Genomic DNA, 18,006 nt, shown 5'->3' with positions numbered 1-18,006 from the left:
CTGCTGCTCAATTTTGTTAACTTCAATAGTTGTATTAAGTTTACAATTTATGTTTTGTCTACAAAAGAAAACTTGGTCAGAAAGAGTTTTTTTATTGAAGATATGTAGTAATCTTTTTCTGATGAAAATCTACTCATATGGAATATATATATATATATATATATATATATATATATATATATATATATATATATATATAATTTTTATCTTCTTAAGTTCAAGTATAACTTTAATCTCTTCTATTAACATTAGATTTGTCTATATCAACTAGAACTTTTATAGATAAAAAATTATAACAAAAAAAATAACTACAAATATGTTTTTACTCCTATTACTTTTACAGTCTATATGTTTTCATTTGGTTTCAAATTAAACCAACAATTTTACATAACATAATCAAATTATATCATTTATAAAAAATATAAATAAATACATAAAAATAAAATATTAGGCTATTTATATTGTATTAAAAGCACATGAAAGCATACTAAGCTTATAATAAAATTCATATTTCATTAAACATAAATAAATTATATTTATTATAAAAATTTAAATAAATACATAAAATAATTATAATACTTATATTATGTTTTATAAATAAAAGCTAAATTATCTAACTTATTTTATTAACTACCAAAATCCACTGACACAGCATTAAACACTTTTAACTACTTTATTATGTAAACATGAAAACTCTAATCTTGAGTGAATGAAGAAAATTACAATGCAGTAGTTCTCCTTGAACAATACTCACCTCATCAAAAGTTAATTTTAATCCAAAAAATAAAATTAAATATGTGGCAACCATGTGCTATTATATCCAATAGATTATATGACATACAGTTAGTCATGTTAAAAAAACATTAACCTTGTATGTTATGGAGAATTACATATGAGATTTTTCAAAAAGAGAAAAATAAAAGTAGATCAAAATTTTGAAGTGAAAAATTAATTTAAGATTTTCTAAAAAGAGAAAATAAAAATAAATCATAATTTTAAAGGAGAAAAACTAAAATCGTAGACAAAAACATGTTTAATCCTAATTTATTTAAAATAAATGATAAAGGAAAATAAGTAGCGATATTTTTTTAATAATGAGTCACGCTGTAATTTAGCCATGTAAAAAAAAAATACTTTTCTTAAACTCATATACTTTAATGGATTTTGTGTTGATACTTATCGTATTGATTATGATTAAAATAACAAAAGAAAGACACAAATGGAGAGAAAAATAAATAAATAAAAAGAAAAATTAAAACAAGAATAGAGTTATTTTAATTAGATTAAAGAAATTTAGTGAAAAAATTGTATATGGAAAGAAATAATAGTAAATTTTGTTTTTTCTGTATAATACCCTCGGGGCCTATATCCTATATATATTATTGAAACTTTTTATCCACAAAGATTGCATTTATATTTGAAGAAAAAATCATTGAAACAAGAAACCAAAAGTAACCGAAGAATGATGCCTCCGTCATCTTCTTCGCCACCAAACTCACCGCTGATGCATCCATCATCTATCATAGAAAAAATGGTGGAAAAAATAAATAAACCAAAGTTTGAAAATGAAATTGGTTTAAAAAATCCAATATTATCCTTTTGTGGTGGACAAAGGTCATGTCATGTCAGAAAATATCTCCTCCTACCTAACTGTTAAATAAAAAGATTCTCTTAATCTACCCAACAAGTTAATAGAAATATAAATTAAATATCAATAAGTTTTTTATTTAAATAAATAAAATTATATTATTTTTACAAAAATTGTTTAATTTTTTATTGGGGTTTTGGTTTTTACTATTAATTTTAATTTTCGTAAAGTGTATATATATATATATATATTTTTTCTGTTAATCACATGTTTTGAAGCCATTTGAAAGGTTTTTCTAAAGGATTAAGGTAATGAAAAATGAAAAAATTGTGAATTAAGAGGTAGCTAACTAAATAGTGTATAAGAAGATTTTAGAAGAGTGGGACGAAAAATGCGATGAGCGAAGAAGAAAGCAGAGATTGGGAATGCCATTGCTCATATCCAATTCCGCCAAAGCCTTCAGCTTCTCCAGGCTAATGTCCTCTCATCCTCCCGCACTCAAAACGCGTCTCAGAGGCGTCGTTTTCGACATGGACGGCACCCTCACTGTCCCTGTCATCGATTTTCCGGCCATGTACAGGGCGGTGCTCGGCGATGCGGAGTACCTCAGGCTGAAGGCGGAAAACCCTTCCGGCATCGACATTTTGGGTCACATCGAGACTTGGCCTCCTCATGAAAAGCACAAGGCCTACGATGCCATCGCCGAGGTCGAGCGTCAGGGTCTCGAACGCCTCCAAATCATGCCTGGTTTGCATCCATTTCTCTTCCTTTCTCTCTTTCACATGAAGTCAGCACAGTTTTCATGCTCGTTCTGCAGGTGCTTCGGAGCTTTGTGCTATTCTTGATTCCAAGAAAATAAGGTTCAGTTAAGCGCACTTTCTTCTTCTTCTTCTTCTTCTTCTTCTTCTTCTGTTCTCTGCTCTTTGCGAATTGAGATTCAGTTAAACGCCATATTGGTTATCGGTCCTGTTTCTTAGGGCATCTCATACAGGAGCAATCTACGAGTTTCTTGCATAAAAGTGGGTCCAACAATAGCATATCGACCTACATTCTATTAGTAGAAGCATTGTCAATAACTCCAACTAACTCGTTACTTAATATATTTTTTCATTTAAACTTGATTATAATATATAATAATATTTATGAAGATAATATTTTTTTATTATAAACAATAATTATTTCTGCAAGGAGCTCAAACTTTTTTTAAGCAATTTTCATTGCTATCTCAACAACCTCCAATCTCTAATGGCAAAGTTGCTCGAAGCAACTCTAAATATACATGTGAACCTAGGCGCATTGTTTAATTTGGACAACTGACGTATTTTTGTGATGAAACTCACTTTTCACGGTTTCCAATAAATAGTTAAAAGTTCAGCTTAGTATGTGTGATGAATATTTGTATTAAAGGTCAAGACAGATTACCGAGTTGTTTTCTCAGTTATGACAAGAGAACAATGCTCAAAATATTTAAGCAATCAGTTTTGTTCTATCTTTTCTTAGGACAGACTTAGATTCAGTTTATGTGAATGTACTTTTGGTAATCTTTTTCCTATTGAAATTAAAACTTTATCTCAGAAGCCTATGCGAATCTTTATTACTGAGGTAAAAATCTAATTCTGACCCAAAAAACTAATACCATAAGCATTTTAGGAACTACATTTAAGTTGTCCTTTTATTTATCCATACTGTATGTCTATGCTAAGATTTGTTGACAACATCTAGACACCAAGGCAATGAGTTGATAAAATCAATTGATTATTTGTTTTTTACTGCAGCACATATCTTCGACCTGTTCTAGAAGATTTTACAATATGAAGTTTATTTTGTGAAAAAAAGTATTTTTTAGCTAACTGTGTTTCCATTTGTTTGAAGTTGTTGTCCCAAGAAGATAAGGATAGTATGATTTTTTTTACAGTAGACATTTTGATCTTGTTTGTTATAAAATGTGAATAAATTACTCATGGTATATAGCTTTTTTTCAATAGGAGGGGTTTGATCACTAGGAACATGAAGTCAGCAGTTGATTTATTCCATGAACGATTTGGGGTGAGTTTGTCAACAAATGCAACTGTGTGTATGTATATATACTAATTTTCTCTGTCTAGGACAGTTGGATTGGATTGATACGGGAAATTATTTGTGAAATTAGGTTGTCCACTTTTCTCCTATTTGATCTTTGTCTTTGGCTTTGCTATGATATTATGCCAATATAAACTAGAAGAGCGTGACAGAGTCAGGGATTTTTCCCTGCTGCTTTCTTTTGTCCGTAGGTATGACATACATCAGTTTGAAAATGAAGTTATATAGTTGCTGGATGGATGCTTGTATAGAATGGTATCTTATTACATTACATTTCCATTATTGTAAAAAAAAGTTGGTGTAACATTATAAAGACAGTTTTAAAAAAACTCCTTTCTAAAATGTGCTATCTATGGTGGTACATCCGTCATAAAGTCACCATTATTGATTGTGACTTGAAGACTGAATTTTTAGTGTAAGGTTAAACCTCTAACTCTTCTTTCTTTTAAAATGTTGAACAACTATATATTATCTCTCAATGCTGCAGATTACATTTTTTCCAGCATTAAGCAGGGAATTTCTTCCTTATAAACCTGATCCAGCTCCACTACTGCATATTTGTTCTCTTTGGGATGTTCAACCGAATGAAGTAATAATGATTGGGGACAGCCTTAAAGATGATGTAAGTGATTATTTTCCTAACGTGAGTATTCAAAGGTCACACTTTTCATTGCAGCTGTGCATTGTACAATTTCAAGTGCAGTGATTCTTATCATCATCATTATTTGGGAAAAATGCTCACGGCTCTTCTTGGTTTCTCTTTTCACATTTGATTACAAATACATAATAGGAATAATTGCAAAATCAAAAGCAGAACATTAAATATTGTGGTAACAAAATCCTGAATCTAGAGAAATAAGAGCATTTCTTCAAATCTCTCATAGTAAAAATATTCAGCATCAGTATGCAAACTAGTCTGTTTGCTTGCAGTATATAAATCCTGTGACTTGGGTCCTTATTTTATTTACCTAGTGGTATTTTAATTTTATCATTATTTTATCTGTAAGTTTTATACCGCTACAAATATCTGCATTTGATCAGTCAAAGAATGAAGATTGTGCTGCATTAGTAAGTGTACACAAGGGGAGTAAGCTATGTATAACAAAAGGATAAATTATATGCTTTTAACATTTCCTTAACTATGGTGAGAGACAAAAGGATTTTCGTATAAGGTAAACACAATAAGTTATATGGTAAATTACATTTCCTTGACTATTCAGTGCCATATGATGTTAATTTACCCATGTTTATAGTCCCCCAAAACTATGATGAATAGAGGAAATTGTATTTACTGTTAAATTTAATAGTAGCAATCTGTTCATGTGGGAGGCAAAGTAGTCTTTGTTTTGTGCGAAAGCCTGCCAAATTTAATTGAGAGTTGTTTTATATTTGTAAAACGAATTACTATTTCCAACACAGCTGCAAACAAATTCCTTTCCATTTATGCTCTATTTTCTTAGTATATTTATCATATTTGAAATTGGCTGCTAATTGATTTATGCTTTATTGCTTGCTTAACCCTTTTACAGGTGGCTTGCGGGAAGCGAGCAGGAGCCTTTACATGCTTGCTTGATCAAAAAGGAATATATGATTCTCCCGAGTATGCTGATGTTGAATTCAAACCAGATTTCAAGGTGTCTTCCCTTGCTGATGTTTACTCAATTCTAGATGTAAATTTTGATCTGTCATCCTGATGATAAGGATCGTTCACGCGAGCCAATTATTGTGGTTTATGCCAAGAAGAGATATATGGAGGTGACATATTTATTAGGGTAGTTTCATTTCTTACCTTTGGTAAGGTCATGAAACAAAAATATCATTGAAAAATTTAGGTTGGAGGGTTTAATTAATAGGTGTCACTTTAATATTAATATTGTAACTTAGCTTGGATCATTTTCATTGTCTTGCATCGGCATGAATGCCATCCAAAATCACTGTTCTGAAAGTTAATGTCAGCAACATGATACATTGGATTGTGCTGTACATGTTACCTCTCTTTGGACTTGCAAGTACTGTAGATGTTACTTCACTTTCTTTGACTCATGGGTTTTGGCACGATATTAGCTCTATTTATTTTGAATATATATATATATATATATATATATATATATATATATATATATATTACATTTGGGGGTTCCAAATTAAATCGAAGATTATTTAAAAAAATTAATAGGGTACTTGTATGTTTAAGACTTACTAAATTAATTTATATGTTACAATAATATTATCAGTATAAGGGAGACTTAGGGTGTGTGTGTACATGCGTTGAACAAATTGATTTTAATTGATGTGAATTTGTAAAATTGATTTTGACTGAGTGATTTAAAAGTAACGTGATTGTTTTTGGATGACATAAAGTGATATGATTTTCATATTAAATGTTGTTTGGAAATTTGTTTTCAAAATTGATTTTGAGTGTATAATTACTAAAATGGGTATTCGTATTTATATATAATTTTCATAGAGACATTACTACTTTTCCTTCCAAAATTGTCATAAGAAATAATTTTTTAAGTGACTACTAAATCAACAAAGATAGAAAAATGTAGGATTGACTTCATATAAAAATGCACTATTATAATGCACTTCACCTATATGCAATTGCTTTACTAATTACATTATGTTAACAAAAAGTGCCTAGAGTATATTAAATGCAAAATTGCGTAGTCTATATGCAAAAAACACAATAAAATATATTATAATAGTAAACTACAATCTAGATTTCTTGCTTAGAATGTATAATATTTTTGTACGGTATCTCGAATACAATCCATTTCAATTAAAGACATTACATTAAAATTTTGGAATTGATACAAGTAACTAAATTGTTATAAGATTGTTCATCTAAGTCATGGATACTGTCTTCATTTTCATATTAACTAAATTGTAAATCAATTTCATGCTGAAGCAGTAACACTCCAGGAAAATACAAATATTCCTATATCCTGTATCCACTTTCATTTATCCTCCTATACAACATCTCATGATCCTGTATTTGATGGAATAGAATTATAATTCACCCAAATAATTATGGTAAACTATCGAAGAAAGCATTCGAACTAACAACCCTGAAAAACTAAAGAATTTGAAACAGTTGATTCACATAATTTTTTCCCGTGGAGGCATGGATTGTTGAATCATGCTATTATATTTGAAACGGAGATCTTTGCCATCCAGGTCGTAAATCAGAATGTGGACCCCATGCGGATCCCCATTTTCCAGTCCCATCATAGTGGGTAGCTATATTTTGACACCAATGCTGCAAAATGGGCTTGTTTTGAAGGAAACGGTTTTTCCTCCCCTCCCCTTTTCTTCTTCACGATGGTAAGGCTGCATGTGAACCTCCATGCATCTCATCTGCATATTGATTAGTTGCTCAGTATCGCGGAAAACGTTTGCACTCACCATGTTCAAAATAAAGTTAACCATATGAACTAAAACCACCTGTAAGTTCGGGCTTTTCTACCGCTTTTGTCACTCAAGTAATGAATTCATCTAGTTGGGTCTTGAAGTATCACAAAGCAGATGGTTTCAGAGATGGCTAAGCTAGAATGGCTGGCCTGGCCAGTTTTCAGTGTCTACCAGCACTTCAAAATTTGCAGCACATCAATACCAGAAGATTCAAATCAGGATATCACTATCAGCACAACCATCTGACATAATTGATACAAGGTCATCAAGCATTCCATATATTAAACTAGACGAAGGATGTGCTTTGTCAGCAACACAAAAAGAATGAGTTTTACCACTAACAGTTATCCAACTGCAACCTGGAATCTTTTTTAAACCTCTTTCTTTCATCGTTGTTCTCACCTCACTTACCACATCCCATCTTCTAGAGGAAGCGTATGTATTTGAAAGGGATATATAATTTGAAGGGTTTTCAGGTTCCAGCTCTAAGAGATGTCTATAAGCCAGGTCTCTTGTCCTTGAATTCCCATGCATTACAGAGGCAGTTAACAGAGATCCCCAAACACTTGGACCAGGATCTAAAGGCATTTCTACGATGAATTCCAAGGCTTGATCAAGCTGGCCTGATCTACCTAACATATCCACAACACAAGCACAAATTTCAACTGTTGGTTTTATATCATACTTAGTTATCAGCGACTTATATATACTAATGCCTTCATCTACCAATCCTGACTTGCTACAAGCAGAAAGAACACCAACCACTGTTATCATGTCTGGTTTGAACCCTTCCTGAAGCATTTTGTGATAAGTAATTACAGCTTCTTCTCCTCTCCCGTGTAATCCATACGCAGAGATCATTGAACTCCAACTTATAGCATCTTTGAGATAGGAATCAGATGCAAATGCCCGTCTTGCATAATCCAAACTCCCACTTTTGGAATACATGTCAATCAAAGCATTGCATAGGGAAACATCATCGTTTAACTCCATTTTAATAGAAAACCCATGTATTTGTTTCCCTCCTGTTAATCCAGCAAGCGAGGCACAAGCGGGAAGTACACTAACAAGTGATACTTTATTGGGTCGTATCCCATCCTTCATTTGCATCTCACGAAGAAGAACCAATGCATCCTCAGGTGCTCCATTCTGCACATAACCATTGATCATTGCCGTCCAAACATACACATTTCTGTTTTTCATTTGGTCAAACACTCTCCTTCCGATAACAACTCTCTTACTCCTAGAATACATATCAATCAAAGAAGACCCCATATGCACCTCTAAACCCATCTTCGAATCAAACCCATTCTTCACCACGAAACAGTGAAGCTCCCTCCCAGAATCGCCACAACACACAGGCAGCAAACTCGCAACGGTAAAAGCATCGGCCATAAACCCCTCACATTGCATTCGTAAAAAAAACTTCCACAAATAATCATGGGAGGGAGAATTACAAATTCCCAAGGCAGCACACCCAGAAATTACAACATTGAACGAACCCACATTCCTCTGAGGCATTTCCTCAAACACCTTCACTGCTAGAGCAAACTCCCCACACCTACTATACATTGCCATCAGAGAATTCGCAACAACAACATCCGACAGAAACCCAACCCTTACACTCTTCCCATGAATCAATCTCCCGGAAACCAAGTCCTCAAGTTCACCAGAAACTTTGAAAACCGTCGCGAGAGTGTAGTCATCGGGCAACACACCATTGCGACCCATTTCTCCAAACAAATCAAAGGCTTGGAGAAAGTTGTGGTTTTTAACGTACCCATTAATCAGTGAGTTCCAGATGTAAACGTTCTTGGCCTCAACGGACTCAAAGACAGACCTTGACGATCTCAACCCGCCACACGTGGCGTATGCAGAGACGAGCCTTGTGGCGAGGAAAACGTTTTGCGCATATCCATTGGCGAGGATCTGAGCGTGAGATTGTTGAGCGAGTTTCTGAGCTCGAAGGTCGATGCAGAGTTGAAGCAGACGGAGGAGACTGTGCTGTGTAAGCGGGAGAGAGGGAATGGCAGAAGTGTAATAACGACAGGTTATTAGGGCAAATGTAAATGCCCTCTTCAGAACCATAAGAACCAGAAGTTGCGTTGAGTTTGAATTTTGGCGGTTTAAGATGAAACAGACATTTGAGATATGTTTCCATTTGCACAACAGGGCAACGTGGTTTTGTACTAGGCTTCCACACCAGCTCCATTAAAATCACCATAAATTCCTAAAATTATAAAATAAATTTATCAACTTGAAACTATAGGGTTCCAGCATTTTCTCATTGTTTCTTCCTTCTTTAACTTTCTTCCTCCCTGATAAAAAAAAAATACTATAAATAAGTAAGTATTCAAAGTAAAAAGGTTTAAAAACAAACTATCGATACAATATTGATTTCAACATGATAATGTCTTTACAAGTATCTCTATCATGTGAAATCGACAATCAAGATCAAAGACAGAAAATAAAAATTAAAAAACTATATATATTAATGCTCTTTGGTAGAGCTGTCAAAGGCTCTTTAATAAGATTTGGCCCTAGCCCATGTGGGTTGGGGCCAAAAAAGCTCACAGGGCCAAAAAAACTCTTTATTAAAAAAGTTCACAGGACTAAAAACCCCTAAAGCCCTATAGGCCAGGGCCAGCCCATGGGCTTTCATTTTTACAAAATTTAACGTCTAGAAACATAATATCATTATACAAGTAATCACAAATCATATGTATTTTTTATCTAGCTTTCATTTTATCTTTGTTAGTAATAACTTATAACCATAATTGATTCATGTATAATTATATTTTTTTACCAATAAAATTAATTTTCTACTTCATAACTGTTTCTATATTAATTAGTTTAATAATAATGCTTTTATACAATTATTTCTTAATTTTCAAATTTTGTTTTGATAATTTTTTCATCTTAATTTTGGTTTCTTAATTTTGGTTTGTAAATTTGACGGTTCAGAGATATCCACATAAAATAGGTTTAAAAGTTAAAAAATTTAATTTAATATGTAAAATTTTGATGGACTAACGAATTTATTTATAGATGGTAATCTATTTTGTCACTAGTTTAAATCAATATCATTCGATTAAGATTTGTGATCAAAATTACATTATTTTTAATTGGTGTGAACATGTTAAAATTTTGACTTAATAACTTTTTAACTTTTTTAATTTTCCAAATTTAATAAAATTAATATTTATTATTTACAAAGTTATATAATTCTTTTAAAAAAAATTTTATGAAACATATTATTTAGTCATTTACATCAATTTATATATTTTTATGTCTTTTTCATATATTTTATATTATATTCATTTGTCTTTTTTATTAGTTTCTTATTAAGAGACATTGATGTAATTTATTTATTATTATAATTTTTATTTATTTTATATGTTAATAATTAAATACAATAATAATTTTAATTTTAGTATTATAAATTATAACATTATATTTATTTAAAAATATTGTATCTATTATTTAATTATTTTTTATTACAATCGGCTCAATTATGATAAATATTTCAATAAAAACGATCTTTGTTGGGTAAAGATAAGTATGATTTTAAAATATTAATTTAATCTAAAAGGTTAGAAAAAAAATATGATTTTATAACCACTAGGATTACATCTAGATCTTGTATACTAACATATATGATATTTATAAGAATTTTGCCTAACAAGGATTTTCACTAAAAAGTTAGTTCTTTTATTACATGAAATTAATTTTAAACTTTACAAAGTTTGTGGTTTAATTTTTTAATGTATATATATCTATACAAAACATTCAACAAAAGAATTTTATATGACAAACTATAAAAAATAAAAATTTTACACCGATATTAAAAATTTATCCAATCAATAGATTTGAATTTAAAATCTATTCATAATTAATATTTCAAATATTTATATAGATATCATAATTCGATTATTGAAAAATCGAATTTTCAACTGTGTTAATTTTATAGTTTATTTTTTGAAATTTTTTTCATTTTCTTTTAAATAAAAAAAATAATAATAATTTTCTTTTTTAACTTTCCAAAATAATAAAATTATATATTTAAAATATACTTATAATTAAAAAATTATTTTAAATAAATTTTTATAAAATTAATATTTATACATTTATATTTAATTAAAAAGATATTAAATATCATGTAAATTTTGAAAATTATTGAACTTGTAAAGTAAATAAAAGAAATAACTAAAAAAACATTAAAAGTGAATTAATTTAGTTTGGGGGCTAGCCCCATCCTAACCCTACCCCAGCCCACTTTATGTGGGGCTTTAGGAGTTGGGGCTTTTAAAAAGCCCCCTATTAAAGGGGCTAGAAAATTGGGGCTTGATTTTAGAAGGGGTTAGGGTCAACCCATGGGCCAGGGGCTGAAATGACATCTCTACTCTTTGGACCAAAGATAAGAAAAAAAAAAAACAAAAGAAACTATAATTTGTTAGTTTTGTGGAATCCATTTGACTTTATAAGATTATGTTCAATATCAGGGATTAATTTTTTTTTTAATATTAGGAATTCAAGACAGGATCTAGGAAGGAAGAAGTTTGAAGAGATTTCAGAGGATTTGAAGATAAATTTTTTTGTCAAAATAAAAATTGTGAGAATTAGTATAGAATTGTATTGACGTGATAAATTAAAAAAATTTATTTATAATTTAATAACAATTTAAAACTTTATTTTTTAATTTTTGTATATTATTTTTTTTTTAAATTTTATTTTCTATTTAAAATTTAATAATAATTTAATTTAATTTAATATTTTAATATAATTTAATATTTATATATATATATTAAATCAGATTTTATATTTTTCTTTATTTTTATTATTATTACTTTTATTTTAATTATTTTAATTTTAACTTTTTGAATATAACTATTATAATAATACAAATTATATTTTAATAATTTTTAAAATATGAAATTATATTAAATAATATTAGATTTTTAAATTAAATTATAAATAAGAAACAAAATTTTAAAATTTTTTATTAAAAGATTACAGAGTTAAAAGGGTGCAAGGTTACTTTAATAAGAAGAGAAAAAGTTAAAAAATATTTATCAAAGAATTTTGTTTTTTGTAAAAGTTGGAGGTGGAAGTGAAGTGTTCGATGTGCAAGATGAAACACCCTCAAAAGTAAGAAACTTAGTTTTAAATAGGTTTAGAGTCAACAAATGGGATATGTGTTAAAATGACAGGTATAACACCATATTTGTGCTACACTAACTTTGTACTTAATATTACTTTACAAATAATTATTTTAATATATTTAATAACGTTTTACATATCATTAGATTAATCTATTTTAATCATTGAATATTTTAATATTAATTAATAATGGCCTAGATTTGGGATGACAAAAATATTGGTGTTGGAGTTAATAAAATCAAACTGTTAGTAATTATTATTTTCAAATAAGAGTATTTTAATATCTATTTATAAAGAAATATTATTATTCTTTTATGTATTAGTTACTCATAAAAAATTAAAATTAAAATTTAATTTATATTTTGTTAAATTATATTTAATTAAAATATTATTTATTTTATTAAATTAAATTAAATTAAAATTAAATTTTAATTTATATCTAATTTATAAATATTTTTTAATTTTGTGTTAAAAAATTATAAAATATTTTTTTAAAATATGTAATTTAAAATAGATATTTATGAATACTCACGAGTTTTAAAATATATGTAAATAATTTTAAACGATGGTTAACAAATAGAACTTTTTTTTATTGCAAATAGACATATCTATGTGACTCGTTGATATCTTTAACTTAGATCCTCACTCTCAATAAAAAAATATGTTAAAATATAACTATTAATGTTATAATTAATATTTGGATGTGTTTTTTTTTTAAGTATATCATACATTACATTCAATTTAACTATTTAGTAGATTTTTAAATATAACTATAAAGATTTGACAATAAATACGAATTAATGATATTTTATATTTATTTATATGCATTCAGTTACTTTCACAGCGTAGCAGCAAGGGTATAATTTTTAGGTTCGAGTGAGTGGAGATTATGCATTAATATTCTCCCTTTGATTAAAAAACTGAGATTATTATGCCATTCTTATGTTTTTAATAGGTACAGGTGTAGAGAATAATAATTTGCATTCATTTTTAAATTTATGATAAATATTTAAAGTTTGTTAAGTAATTGTTTTATAAATTATCGCTACGCACTTTTAAAAAGGGTTAGAAAAAAAAAAGTTATCATAGTTGAATTTCGGTTCCTATGTCGCTTCGGTTGCTTTAGTCCATTTATTTTGAGATTCATATATTTTACCCTTTCTATTTATAAGAATTAAAAAATATCATTTAAATACGCGAAGAAGAAGAAAAAAAAGTAATAATAGCATGAATAGATAATCATTTTTTTTCCTTATATTATTAGTATTTGAAAATTGTTTTGAAACTTAAAGATTATTAAGCTATTTACCACTGAGACTAATAATTAGTTTCAATTACCTTTAAAAAAAATTGCTGTCAAAATTTTATCCTCAAGACTTCTTAGTAGAATGGACTAAACTATTAGTACTCATTATTGACTAATTTATATGTACATTTTCTTTTTCATTTTATCCAACAATGTTTATTTTTAAGTATTGTAAAATATGACAGTTTGATTCGTATCATAAATCGAACTATTTATTTTATCAAGTTTTTTTGTGACAATATAATGTAAAAAGATATTAACATTGACCACTTTTAAGATAAAATCTGATTACCATAATTAATTAAAAGTTTATTTTAAAATTTATAAATATAAATAGAAGGTAAATATGTAAGTGATGGTAATACTACATTAATATTTGAATAACTGAATTTTTATTGATGTTGATATTGAAATTTTTTCTAAAAGTAACCTTTTAATTTACTGAACTAAGTGCAGCTGAAGAACTTGGAATTGAACATTATTTTCAAATTGTTGACCTCAAACCCGAAACACCTTATTGTAATAATCTTTATAAATTATTTTACTTAAATGCAATCTCAGAAACTGTTTAGAAAACTAAATAAATTTTGTAGAAATTAGTTTTTGAATGAAGTAAAAGTGCTTAAGAACGTAAATAATAATTAACACCTAAAATAAATTCTCGGACATAAATTAATTATTTCAGTATTGATTCTTTTATAATCAGTTCTCTAACGTCAATATAATCAACCTGAACCGTACGAATACAAAAATAAAAATAAAAATTCTTACGTTTCTGGTAATATCTCTCCCTCTGTAATTCCAGATTCTGAGATACTTGCAGAATGTCAGAAGCAGAGATCCTTCTTCAAACATGTTCAGGGTGTAATCAACACGTAAAAAGATTATTTGTTAAATAAATGAAATATACTGCGTAAGATGTGTGAGAATTAAAGAATCAAATTCTATCTTGGTTTAAGAAATTTTTATTCACCAATAAATGAAAAAAAAAAGAGAGAATTTGTAGTATGTGTTGGTTAAATAGACGAAAAGAATAAGGTGAGAAAAGATGTGTGAAGAAGCTTTATGTTGAGTTTTACCAATAATACCAAAACTATCTCATCATAATCTATGTTTAAAATTTGCTTATCTACAGAGCTTTATCATCCAAATGAAATGACTCAAAGGGTTTTACTTAGTTTCTTTAATTGCTTTATGTAATGTCTGCTAAATTTTTAAGCTTCTGCTTCCACCTTGGTTTCAGACAATTGCAAGAGGAGAAAATAGCTGAGAAATGAGAATTATTAAGAAAATGTAAAGGGAAATCTAGTTCATTTCTTCCACTTTCCTACAGCAAGAAAAGTTGTTAACTTAAAAGCAAAAAAGCAAACAAATTTGAGACTTTATGAGCAAAATTTGAGACACTTTATTAAGGGGTTATACAATAAAACTCACCTTCAGAAAATCACTCACTAGTCACTACACTGACTTGCACACATTCAAGAAACAATTAATCCTAACTCTGAGCTCCTTGTTTAGGAGCCTTATCAAGCCGCGACTCATATTTGTAGTACAAATCTTTCTAGCAGTTTTCAAGGCTAAATAGATAAAAGAAAAATAACTTTAACTGAAAGGAGTGACTAAATTGTGTAAACTAGTTTTGCTTGTAGCACTTGCTGCATTGAAATTGCAAAGAACATCGTCCAAGTTCCACAGTCCATCCCAGAGAATTTCTTCGTTTGAGGACTCTGGTGCAGAGACATTGTCACTGACATTGAACATAGAGTAGAAGTAACCCTGCTGCTCTGAAGTGTTTGGACACATGTTAACCATTTCTTGTGTCTCTTGAGATGTAGAAGGGACTCTGTGATCATTTTCTTCAAGCAAGTTTATGATCCCTTTTATGTCCAAGTTGAATTGGAATTGCTGCTGCTGCTGAACCTGCTGCTGATGCTTCAACTGCAGTTGTTGCTGTTGAAATTGCTGCCTCCTTGAGGAACGGATTCTAGCCTTCTCAGCAGCATCAGAAGGGCTTTTAGCCTTTTTCTTGAAATGGGTCCTCCAATAGTTCTTGATCTCATTGTCAGTTCTTCCTGGCAAGCTCCTTGCAATTGTTGACCACCTGAAACGTTATTGATTTAGCTTCACACGGTTTTATCATAAACATATATACAAGCTGAGAAAACCTTCAAAAATTACCTGTTTCCCCACCTAGCATGCAGCTCCTGAATTATGCTTTCTTCCTGTGGTGTTATCTGACCCTTCTTTAGGTCTGGTCTCAGGTAATTCACCCATCTCAGTCTGCAGCTCTTTCCATTTCTTTTCAGTCCTGTTCAGAGAATAGGTGTAAAGACAAAACACTAACAAGTACATTTGCTGATAAAAAAGAAAAATTTAGTAGGGACCTGCAAGTCTTGCAACAGAGTTCCATCTGCCTTCACCATGCAATCTGACATACTGAATGAGCAATCTGTCTTCTTCAGCAGTCCAAGGACCCTTCCTCCATCCTTGTTCCTCTATCACACCCCATCCCATGTTGCCTGCCATAACTCCCCAATACATACAAAAAGTCTTCTAAAGTTGTTGTCTTTTGGGAAAGTTTTTGTGTTGTAAATTCTGTGCTACTGATTTGTGTTCAATGTTTGCTGCATATTTATACCTGCAGCTGGACCTCAACTTCATTATGTCAGTCAACCAATGTTATTTTCTTGTAATCCCTGTCCATGTCACTGTTAGAGACACGGTTATGCTGTCTAGAGGGAAAAGACAACATTTTTTTTTACAAGAAATCACATGCTCTAGTTTAATAAAATTGTTATCAATGATCACGTTTGTTTAAGTATTCTTGTGAAATAAGTTTGAAGATAAAATATACTCTCTTAAAAAGAAAACAATTCAAACATAAGTGAGTGTTTGGATCAATGATAAATAATTTGCTTTAATAATTAACACTAAATAATATAACTATTTATTATTATAGGTTAGATGAAATGAAGTTTAATATAATTTAATCATCATTTTTATATTTTTACATTGATAAATTTCGCACTTAAAATTTAAAAAACAATCGGAGCATCATCATGATTTCTTAGAGAAGATAAATTCATTGCACATTTCTCCATTATATGTGATTTTACTATAAAATAGTTTGATGTCCAAGAGTAGAAATTTTAGGAATGACAATATTTAATAAATTAATATATACTTGTTACAATGAAATTAATTGTATTTATACAAGCCTAATCCGAGTTAAAAGAAAAAGAAAAAGAAAACATTCATTTTATAAGGCCAAAACGCACTATGAAAAATATTAGCTCCTTATATTATTTGAAGGCAAAGTGTGATATATTTATTATTCACTATACATATTGAATTATAGTTCCAATTATAAGAAACTGGTTTTATATAAGTTATGTAAATTGAAAAACAACGTGTAGGTAAAATCTTGGTAACTGACGAAAATACCCTTGGGGTTTATTATTTACGTCAGGTTGATATTAGTGAGTGTTTGGGGTTTGAAACGTGATTGCCTAAGAAAAATCGACTTCCTCACCAACAAAATCTTGAGCCGCTGAAAGAGCTTGGAAAATTGCAATCAGCCAATCATGGAATAACATACAAGAGAAGGGTATATTAGAAAATTCAACATTATGTTAAACTATTAGGTGACAAGCTTGGCGAAGATAAAATAAAAGAGAAATTAAATTTTTTAGTTGTTGTGGTGACACGTGTTAAGTAGGGTGATGGATCTGGACACAAAATTACTGTTTAAGAAGCATAATCTAAGGAATGAAACATAAAATATTAACGTTAGTGATGTTTTTTTAAAGTGAAAAGTACAAGATCCCCAATGGGCATTCCCCAGGTGTTGGACTGTTTGCCTCTTTCGGGGATCAATACAGATAATTCTGATTTTTCATTAAAATATTATTTAATTAGATACCATTTTTGGGTATTGGGGCCAATTAAATATTATGGATATGATGGTGTCCAACGTCATCTTGGGACAGCTGGTGTTTTTTTTTCGTCTTTTTAAATTCCAACCATGGTGCTTCGTGAACTGATGCTGGACATGTGAATTTTCCATTTTGTTTTCTTTGGTAGAGAAGAAAAAAACACAATTGATTTTGAACATATTGATGTTAAATTTCACACGTGAGGTTTGAGCTAAATTAGTCGCCACTTGTTTCTATAGAATCAAACTATGTTTAGTTTATAGGCATTTTTTATGAAGAAAAATTTGTACAAGTTATATATCTTATATTACTCGTATAAAAGTTTTATTTTTGACTAATACTTTTCTTTTTTTCTTTGAGATATTTACCGAATTCCATCTTAATATATTATTAGTGAAAGAAAATGAAAATAAATTCATCTTTTTGTTTTTTTATAATTCCGTTACTTTAGCTTAATGAAAACTTAAATTTTAAAGGTGAGAGTCAATAAATAAAAAGATATAGACTTTGATACCATTTTAATT

The 18,006-nt window shown here is 29.4% G+C and overlaps 3 protein-coding genes across 3 annotated transcripts; 1 reads left to right on the top strand and 2 right to left on the bottom strand.

Moving 5' to 3' along the window:
• The first annotated feature begins 1,919 nt into the window (after positions 1 to 1,919).
• On the top strand, positions 1,920 to 5,725 carry LOC124837443 (Haloacid dehalogenase-like hydrolase (HAD) superfamily protein). The gene is made up of 5 exons (XM_047312807.2): positions 1,920 to 2,335; positions 2,406 to 2,448; positions 3,574 to 3,634; positions 4,155 to 4,289; positions 5,197 to 5,725. Exons 1-5 carry the CDS (start codon positions 2,014 to 2,016, stop codon positions 5,359 to 5,361), a joined length of 726 nt encoding a protein of 241 aa, XP_047168763.1. The 5' UTR covers positions 1,920 to 2,013; the 3' UTR covers positions 5,362 to 5,725.
• An 812-nt stretch (positions 5,726 to 6,537) lies between these two features.
• LOC124837445 (pentatricopeptide repeat-containing protein At3g57430, chloroplastic-like) lies at positions 6,538 to 9,274 on the bottom strand. Its single transcript, XM_088096126.1, has 2 exons — positions 7,115 to 9,274; positions 6,538 to 7,027 (listed from the first exon to the last, which is right to left on the bottom strand). Exon 1 carries the CDS (start codon positions 9,167 to 9,169, stop codon positions 7,292 to 7,294), a length of 1,878 nt encoding a protein of 625 aa, XP_087952252.1. The 5' UTR covers positions 9,170 to 9,274; the 3' UTR covers positions 6,538 to 7,027; positions 7,115 to 7,291.
• A 5,702-nt stretch (positions 9,275 to 14,976) lies between these two features.
• On the bottom strand, positions 14,977 to 16,125 carry LOC124837434 (uncharacterized). Its single transcript, XM_047312793.2, has 3 exons — positions 15,932 to 16,125; positions 15,726 to 15,855; positions 14,977 to 15,648 (listed from the first exon to the last, which is right to left on the bottom strand). The coding sequence occupies exons 1-3, from the start codon at positions 16,086 to 16,088 to the stop codon at positions 15,150 to 15,152; spliced, it is 786 nt and encodes a 261-aa protein (XP_047168749.1). The 5' UTR covers positions 16,089 to 16,125; the 3' UTR covers positions 14,977 to 15,149.
• Positions 16,126 to 18,006: the final 1,881 nt, after the last annotated feature.

The sequence above is a fragment of the Vigna umbellata genome, chromosome 8 (assembly GCF_029865625.1).
Source record: "Vigna umbellata cultivar VRB3 chromosome 8, Vumbellata_1.0, whole genome shotgun sequence".
Taxonomy (NCBI): domain Eukaryota; kingdom Viridiplantae; phylum Streptophyta; class Magnoliopsida; order Fabales; family Fabaceae; genus Vigna; species Vigna umbellata.
The sequence above is the reverse complement of the archived record's forward strand: the minus strand, read 5'-3'. Positions and strand labels throughout refer to the sequence as shown.

Bases quoted from the DNA above. Each gene is read 5' to 3' on its own strand.
- LOC124837443 (XM_047312807.2), top strand. From the start codon at position 2,014: ATGCCATTGCTCATATCCAATTCCGCCAAAGCCTTCAGCTTCTCCAGG. The intron at 2,336-2,405 runs GTTTGCATCCAT...CTCGTTCTGCAG, and splicing joins ACGCCTCCAAATCATGCCTG to GTGCTTCGGAGCTTTGTGCT. The intron at 3,635-4,154 runs GTGAGTTTGTCA...TCAATGCTGCAG, and splicing joins TATTCCATGAACGATTTGGG to ATTACATTTTTTCCAGCATT.
- LOC124837445 (XM_088096126.1), bottom strand. From the start codon at position 9,169: ATGGTTCTGAAGAGGGCATTTACATTTGCCCTAATAACCTGTCGTTAT.
- LOC124837434 (XM_047312793.2), bottom strand. From the start codon at position 16,088: ATGTATTGGGGAGTTATGGCAGGCAACATGGGATGGGGTGTGATAGAG. The intron at 15,856-15,931 runs GTCCCTACTAAA...TTCTCTGAACAG, and splicing joins CTCTGTTGCAAGACTTGCAG to GACTGAAAAGAAATGGAAAG. The intron at 15,649-15,725 runs GTAATTTTTGAA...ATAACGTTTCAG, and splicing joins CATGCTAGGTGGGGAAACAG to GTGGTCAACAATTGCAAGGA.